Source organism: Paramisgurnus dabryanus, chromosome 1, assembly GCF_030506205.2.
Source record: "Paramisgurnus dabryanus chromosome 1, PD_genome_1.1, whole genome shotgun sequence".
Classification (NCBI taxonomy): Eukaryota; Metazoa; Chordata; class Actinopteri; order Cypriniformes; family Cobitidae; genus Paramisgurnus; species Paramisgurnus dabryanus.
In genome coordinates this window covers 29139875-29148360 of record NC_133337.1, presented here as the reverse complement: position 1 = coordinate 29148360, position 8486 = coordinate 29139875, and the positions used below count along the sequence as shown (strand labels likewise).

General features: G+C 36.3%; 1 protein-coding gene across 1 annotated transcript in view; it reads left to right on the top strand.

The window, feature by feature from the left end:
• Nucleotides 1-1702: 1702 nt before the first annotated feature.
• Nucleotides 1703-8486, top strand: part of arhgef39 (Rho guanine nucleotide exchange factor (GEF) 39) — a 65301-nt gene continuing 58517 nt past the window's right edge. Inside the window, exons 1-3 of the mRNA XM_065290127.2 lie at nt 1703-1769; nt 5991-6176; nt 7842-7936. Coding sequence (XP_065146199.1) covers nt 6027-6176; nt 7842-7936 — 245 coding nt within the window. The 5' untranslated portion in view covers nt 1703-1769; nt 5991-6026. The remainder of the gene's footprint in view (nt 1770-5990; nt 6177-7841; nt 7937-8486) is intronic.

Below are 8486 nucleotides of genomic sequence, written 5' to 3'. Positions count from 1 at the left end.
AAGCTGTGCGAAAATACACCAGATTTAACGTTTCCCAGTATATCCATAGGTGACACACTGGTCTGATGCACTGCCTGTTGGAGATGTAACTGAAGATGTTATTGCACCTGACACACACATTTCGGGTATGTTCACATTCAGTTGTGTGAGAAAACATAACTCAAGGGCACGGGTCTCATCTGGCACTTGAAAAACAGACCTTGTGCTGTTACTGGGAATACTGCACATTGTAAGTGCTATCATATTAATGAGCATTTGTCAAGGGTACTAGCTGTTTATGTTATCTAGTATTAAGAGCAATTGTATAAGCGGTGATTAATGTTACGCACCGACAAACTAATTTCTCAATGTCAGTGATTTGTTTCTAATAGACGATGACTGCCTAACATACATACTGGATGCCTTTTACATAAGGTGGCTGTAAAATCAATTATACAGGACAGGGGCTATAATAGCCACACAGGCGCAACACTAGATGTCAGTATTTTCGCTGATGTGGGGTTACAAGCTTTGTGTTTGTGGGAAAGGAGAAAGTGTAAGATACGTTGATGCTTGCACTTTATAACTTTGGGGTCCTGATGGATTTCCTTATGTGGGAGAGATTGTCTATGAGGAGTTGGGGGCTATTACAGTGCCAAGCCTGATCACAGGGCATCACTTTCATCTTGCAAGCACTCTTGCAATGTATAATTAGCAGAAATTTGCTGATATGTGTTTCCTCCCTTCGTTTCCTAAGCTGTATCATCTAGAGTATAAACCAAATTCATTTTCTTAAACTCTAAGGATGCAAAAGATACTGTAAATAAATTTTTTAAAATATTTTTTTCTCTGAAGCCTTTTAATTAATCTAACATGCATCAGAGTCTGAAAAATGGTTAGAAGGTTTGCAAGCACTATGTATAAAAAAACTTTCTTGTATTGCTAATGATTGCAAAAAAAAAACTTTATCATGAATTATCTATTCATTGATGAGAAGTTTAAAGTAAGGTACAAGACGTGCCTGTAGTCAATTAGTCAAAATTTTAACAATTGCATTTTATTAAATGCAGGTAGGCTATACTTCAATGAAAGAATGAATGGAAGAATTTAAAATATTAAAAATATAGTGGTGGGCAAATATTAATAGCAAACAAAATAAAAGTGAATTCAGTTTTTGCTTATAATATGATTGTGCTGTGTGTAATTATAAATACACTCACAGTATGTATTTAAGAAACTTTTACATATGTATATATATTTATTTATAATTTTATATATTCTATATCATATATAAATGAATAAAAATTATATATAAATAAAAAATCTGAAATGAATACATTAATATGTATGTATGTGTGTTTAAATATACATAATAATAACACACGAAACACACACATATATAATGCAAAAAAGATTTTTTTTTTGTATGCGTTTAATCTTTACCCACCATTAAAATATTAAAATGTTTACAATACGTTTTACAGCGTTTATATTTTTAGGTATTAATTGTTGTATATTTGTCTTTAAAATAAAAAAGGCTTATTTTCCCCGTATATACATTAATGTTTACTAAATAATAAACGTTGCAGATTAAAGTAATATCCTTTATGTTACCTTTTCTGTCAGCTTCAAGCTTACGCTGAAGTATCGTCAGAGGTTGATGACGTCGCCAGGGGGCGGTCCGGTTTCGATGTTCGCGAACAACAACCAATCATATCGCAGAAAAACCCGGAAGTTCCTACAGCGTCAGAAAGAGCGCCTGTATTGAATTTGAAAAGGGCGAGCAGCAGGTATGGTTTATACATAAAGCATTTATATTGTTTTAGAAACCGTGGTAATGTTATCAAATCATCACCAACGTTATTGTCAGATCTTAAATAAGATCTTTAATACGTCACGCGCTATTCTCCAGCATAGTGAAAGAGAGGATGCAGTCGTGTAAACAAATGTGATCTTTTTAACGTAGCCATGTCATTTATGCACTTTATATGAGATACTAAACGTTGTTGTGTCGATAATCAAAGCATTTAACTTAGTGGTTATCCTTGACTCGACGAAAGCACACTGTCTTAGAAATGTTTTGCATAACTGTTGGTATGTGTGGTATGTGAATGTCTTTAGAAACAGTAACGTTAATTCAAAGCCTGTCGTCTCAGATTGAGACTTTTAAGTGTTACGTTTATATATTATATGATTTTTCAATAATCACTATTAATATTTCAATATTATACTTTTGACTACAAATATCATGGTTAAACTGCTTACTGTGGTGTAAAACAAGGGCTGTCAAAAGGTTAATCGCGAGTAATCGCATACAAAATAAAAGTTTGTGCATAATATTTGTGTGTAATTATTATGTATATACAAATAAATTTTTGTTTATGTATATATATAAAATATAAAATAAATGTTTCTTAAATACATGCATGTGTCTGTATTTATATATACAAAATATTTACAGACAGCGCACACATATAGTATGCAAAAACAAACTTTTATTTTGTTTGCAATTATTCGCAATTAATCTTTTGACAGCCCTATGTAAAACCATGGTAAATTTAAGGTTGTAGTGATTTTACTACCAATCCAAGGTTAAACTGTGGTTACTATTGTGTAAGATCATGGTGAATTTGTGCTTTTACATCAAACTCCATGGTAAAACTATAGTTATTGCAGTAAACCATAGTTAATAATAATTTTCATAAGGGGACAACCAAAAATATCAGTTTTCACTACTTTTAAATTTGCCATGACCATCACAGTTGGGGCTGATTCAGTCGCATCCTGGCTCTGCAATGTTGTTTCACTGTTTTATTTACATGTATTGTCTAATAATATTTATATATTTGATGCATACAAAGCTTAAATATGTCTTTGTGTGTGTTTGTTTGTCTGTGTTATTGTGCATATTTGTGTGTATTTGAAAAACATTGCGGTCTTACTTTCAACAAATGAAAGTGATGTTTAATGTAAGCGGCTGAGTTATGCAAACAAACCCTGCCGGTTGCTCCATATTTAGTCTTTTTAACTAGATACTCCTGACCCCCAGTCTTCCTCGGCTTCCTTTTAATTGGCTTCACTGGGCCTAAAATGCTGCAATATTTCTCGAAATTGACTGCTTATTTGAGTGTCGAGAGTGATGCAATTTACAGTAAGTTGCTGATAAAAATGGACCCCGGCTTCACACACAACACTTAGCCGAGGCTGCATGGGGTCGGCGTCACTTCAGGGGACGCGTTTCACATTTGTTGCATTTTTATGGTGGTTTTGCACAAACCGGGGAAGGTGACATCTAATGTGTTTTTTTACTGTTCAAGGATGCTTTGAAGGTAATCTTCTGATGCATGCCGGATAGCGCACCCTCTCTGTCTTTTGGGTTGATCGAGTGGGCTTGTTTACAGTGTGTTACTCCCCAGGGAAAGAACAAGGGTTAATTGCTGTTAAAGTGTTGGTCTCGTCCGACTCTCTGGCCCTGATGCTCTATTAGAGCTGACGCTAATGAGGCAGTGTAGTGAGGACACCCTGGAGTCAGGGGACAACACCACAGGCTGAGGCGGAGGGAACCGTGATGGAGAGACCTTACTTAGAAACAGGGTGAGAGAGAGCTCGTATAAGTCATAGATCACATAGAGAGTGTGCTGGTCTGTGTTGTGGAGGATTCGTGTAAGGTTGGCTTTCCTTAATTGGTGGCTTACCCTCTGCATATGTTGTTTGTTTGTCATTAGCAATTCAGAGGGGACAGAATTGCTGGTTGTCTAATGTGCACCCAATGGCATTTGCTTAGTTGTTTTACTGTATTGTTTGCAATTTACAAATATTAAGAATAGTAGTCATTGTCATTTAAAAAAAAGATATTAACCTAGCATCTACGTTTCAGTTTAATATGCTGAGACAACTTTAAAGTAAGCTATAGGCATTACGAAGCTATACTATATACAGTATAAGTTAAAAACAACTCTTTTTACGGGTGATTATATAACTGTAGGTGGATTTTGTGTCCAAAGTCATTATTTTTTCGAAAGGTTAAATTTTTATTTATTTAAATAATTTGGTACTTATTGTCATGTTCACAAGATGTTGCAGGCCATAACAATATCATATTTTCTGTAAAAAAAGTCGTACATAGATTTCCTGCCATGTCAGTTCTGTTATCATCAACTTTGTTACCAAGGTAGTCGTAACAGTGTTGACAGTCATGGATGTGTGTTTGTTTCTCTATCAGGGCTGCCAGATTTTCACGGCAAAACGCGCCCTACTGCTACTCAAAACTAGCCCAATCACGTTTTTTTAGGGATGCACCGAATATTCGGCAACTGACAAAAGGCATTTTTGGTTTTCGGCCGAAAGACTTTTATCACCAAAACAATAAGGCCGAAATGTTGCGATGACTCAAACAGAAACCGCAACCTTCACGTGCTTGTCTGAAGCAACATCCAGTATTTAACCGCAAAAAGGCGCTAAAGTGAGCAACTTAGTTCGCACAGACGCACAAGCGGTTGAATGTGTCCGGTCCAGCTCTAGTCAGATGTGATCATCACTTTGCCCTTCAAAGATCAGAACTCTTGATGTGTAAACTTTAGAGAGAGTCGCGCTAATGTGTCTTATACTGTAGTTCATTAACATACATTTGGCGAATAAAGCAATGAAAAACGTAACGTTTTTATGTGGAGCGACTATATATGCTGCGTTGTTTGTAATTTCCCCCGTCTCTGTGTGTGCATGCACATTTAAGTGCACTAAGTAGTGCATACACAGAGAGACGCTTTTTAAAAAGCAAGCGAACATAAAATCTTTCTGTTATTGACAGGGCACACAAACAAAATTATCTCCACAGTATTCTTTTTCTAATAAAAACATTTGTTTATGTCTTAAGTGAATGTATAGATTACAGTCAGAAACCAGTATGTGCTTATTTGTTCTTAAAGAGACAGTAACCTCAATTAACATACTTAAGTCTGTGTCATTAATGTTAATCAAACAACCCAAGACTAAGAGAAAATCATTTTCTCTAAAAATAAAAATAATCATAATTATATTTAATTTATACAGTAAAGACATTGTTATGATTTTTTTTTTAAAGTGATTTCTGTACCTAATGCTAATTTCAGATCTTAATTAATGTGCAGCTTTGTTTTTTTTATAAATGTTTGCAATTTCTTTATTTGTTATTAGACTTTTTGCTGATCTGAAAAATTATCCGATCTGTGCCTCAAAAACTGTAATGTGATCTGAACCGTGAGTTTTGTGATCCGTCACACCCCTAGTAAAGTTAGTACACAGTGATAGCCATAAATGCAATGGTACTAATAATTTGGCATAATAATTTTTTTCAGTGTTTCGGTTTTCGGCCTTGGTTTCCTTGTTTTCGGCTAAGAATTTTCATTTGGTGCATCCCTAGTTTTTAAGCAGGGTCTATTTCTGGGGTAAAATCTGAATTTTTGGCAAGGTTCATCCGGTAAAATTCGTATTTCCGGGGCTACATATCACATTATTGAGGTCGCTTCAACCCGCGGACATGAAAAAGTAGCCCAATATTCGAGGAAACCTTGGACTTGGTAACCGTATTCTCTGTGTATGACTACCAGTTCTGTTACATAATGTATATTATGTATCTAGGATGATTTTATGTAGGAAACCAAAAATTACTTCAGCTGGGTTTTCACAGACTGGGTCACAAATATTTAATCATTTTAAAAGTTGTCTGTATGATTTGGTCATGTGAAACCATACAATAACTTTGTGTGAGGTATAAACAGAAATAGACATTTTCCTCTTCACAGTAGCTTAATATCTAAATTAATTTTTTTATGATAAACAATTTTTTTATACTGTTACATTATAAATGACTTATCATTAATTAACACTGGCTAAAGTAATCTGAGAGCTTAAATAAAATTATCAAAAACACAACTACTAATCTACTATTAATAAAATATATTAATAACCAATAAATAGTATATCAAATGCATTTATTTTATTTGGCTTATTAATGGCTCTTTGCTGTTTTACAGCACTGATCAGAGATCAGCACTCTCAGCTGGACAGTCATGAGTTTTTCTCCAGATCCGAGCACTCCCATGGGCATCCGCAGCATTCAGGATCAGCGGGACCGCTGGGAGAGGAAGAGGAACCGCGTAGGGCGTGAGCTGGTTCAGAGCGAACAGAGATACTGTGATCAGCTGGATCTAGTCGTTACGGTCAGTCTCTACAGACAAGTCAACTTTACATCATTACATAGTCACCAATGAGCTGAATGGATCGATCCCAAGCAATACACTGAGTTATAGTATTGGGGCTCGAATGAACAGATTGCATGCTCAGAAACACGGTGTTTTTGTTGTAATGTTGAAAAAAGAATACTAAATAAGTAAATGGTGCCCCAGATCTGTTTCAGTGTTTCCCATATATTCATTTATCTGTGGCGGGCCGCCACAGAATCAACACTGGCCGCCACAAATAGATTTTTCATGATTCCCATTTACATTTTAATTTTACTATTTAAAACGGCTTAATTCATTGCAGCGAGCGCTCAGCGCGCCTCCATCCTCCCTCTCTCGTTGTGTGCAGCGCAACAGCGCGCGCCCCCGGTCCCCTCCCCTCTCTTTGCTGAGCCTGCACGCCTCTCTCACATAACAGTGAAAAGTATTTAACTCCGTGTACTTTCTCTTTTTCGCGTAAACGTCAACAGTCACGGACAGAGAAGTCGGTGGCTGATTAAGTTCATCATGAGAGTGACTTAACAAAAGGTTAGCATAGTGTTTCCCACATATACCCGTTCTGATGTGAGTCTGTGTCCGAGCTCTCTCCCTACCTATTATGCGGCATGCCCATGCACGTGGTCTGTAGTAACAGCAACTGTGTATTCTCTCATATTTCTGAATTGGCAACAAATTGTCTGCGCTATACAATAAAATACCACTCGTATTTCTAATAAAAAAGCGCTCATAACACAACAACACTGATGAGAAGAGCAACACCAGTACAGCCTCAATGTAAACGTATGATGATTTTTTTCAGATAAGGTCGCGTTTTTAGCAGCAGTTTAAGAAAGAGCTGATTGGATTAAACAAAGAGTTACCGAGTCGTGGGTCGTTACTGGGTCCTGTTTAGTCACTATTTTATAGACAACAGAACAGAAACTATGTAAAAAATAGCATCCTAGTTGTTTTAAAATGCAATATAATGTGACGGATCAAAGAGTAAAACACGACGCAATGACGTCACATATATGCTAATCAGCGTGTGACGTCATCGCCGCCACAGTATCTCAAAATCCTGTGGGAAACACTGTGTTTGGTTATTAAAATTTTTCAAAATATCTTAACTTGTGTTTAGCAGAACAAAGACATTTTTACAAACAAATTATGGGTGAGTAAATTATGACGAATTTTAACTTTTTGGTGAACTTTAAAAAGTCTGGGGTTTGTTCTTTTTGGCATTTAGGTTTACAACATGTTGAATGATTTTATTGTATTTTCTCGCACAATTATTTTTTATCTCCAAGATACCTTTTTTTGGTAGGTTACTTCATGTGTTAGTTTACTCTTGCCTGTGTACAACCTTTAGCGGTTATGTGTATCACAATGACATGGTGAACTAGCACATCTATCTCATTGTTTCATTCGACACACAAATTAAATAGTTAAATATCTTAACTTTTTAGAGAAACTTCATATTCTCTACTGCTTGATGTAAGCCTTTGGAAGTAAGGGAGATGTTATTGCTGCAAAATGCTTTGCTCTCCGCAGATTTGCTTTGTCTTTATGTCAAGGGTACGCGACGAGAGGTGACGCTTTCAACGAGATGAAGAGTCATGTACGAGTGGCGTCTGTAAATTTAATTCTCTCTCTCCTTTTCTCCAGTACTTTGTGGAGATCTTGAAGGCCAAAGGAACCCTCCGGCAGGACATTAGAGAAAGCATCTTCAGTTCAATTAAATCCATTCATTTAATAAACCAGTAAGTATCTTTTAAATAATTTAGTGAATATTCCTGCTCAGGGGAGAGATGCAGCTGATGGTGGGTGGCTTTGATACAGTTTAAAAAGGACGAGAGGGTAGAGGAGTATTAATTGGGGTCTAACAGGAGAATCAAGTTTGAGAACTTTGAGATAGCCTGGTGCATCTTATCTTATGTATTCCTTTTAATTGGATTGCGAATCGATTCGGATGCCGTATTTAGGCTCACAGCTGCAATTTCTTCACCCATCTCCACTTTATCCCAGCATGTCGGCCATCATTGGTGACAACTGCCTGCTCATAATGGCTGCTGTTTATGTCTTCAAAGCCTGATGCATTGATAAAAGTAATCTTTTCGTAATTGCTGATGTTTTAAAAAAAGAGGCACATGCATTTTTAATGAACGCGTCATTACCGACACACGTCGGCTGTTTTTCGAAACTTCAGAGCTTAAGGCGACTGCCTTGCTTGCGTTTTTGCTTGTATAAAGGCAAACCCATAATTAAACAATTAACAGTTTCTCAAAAAAGTTGAAAACATGGTTATTGACC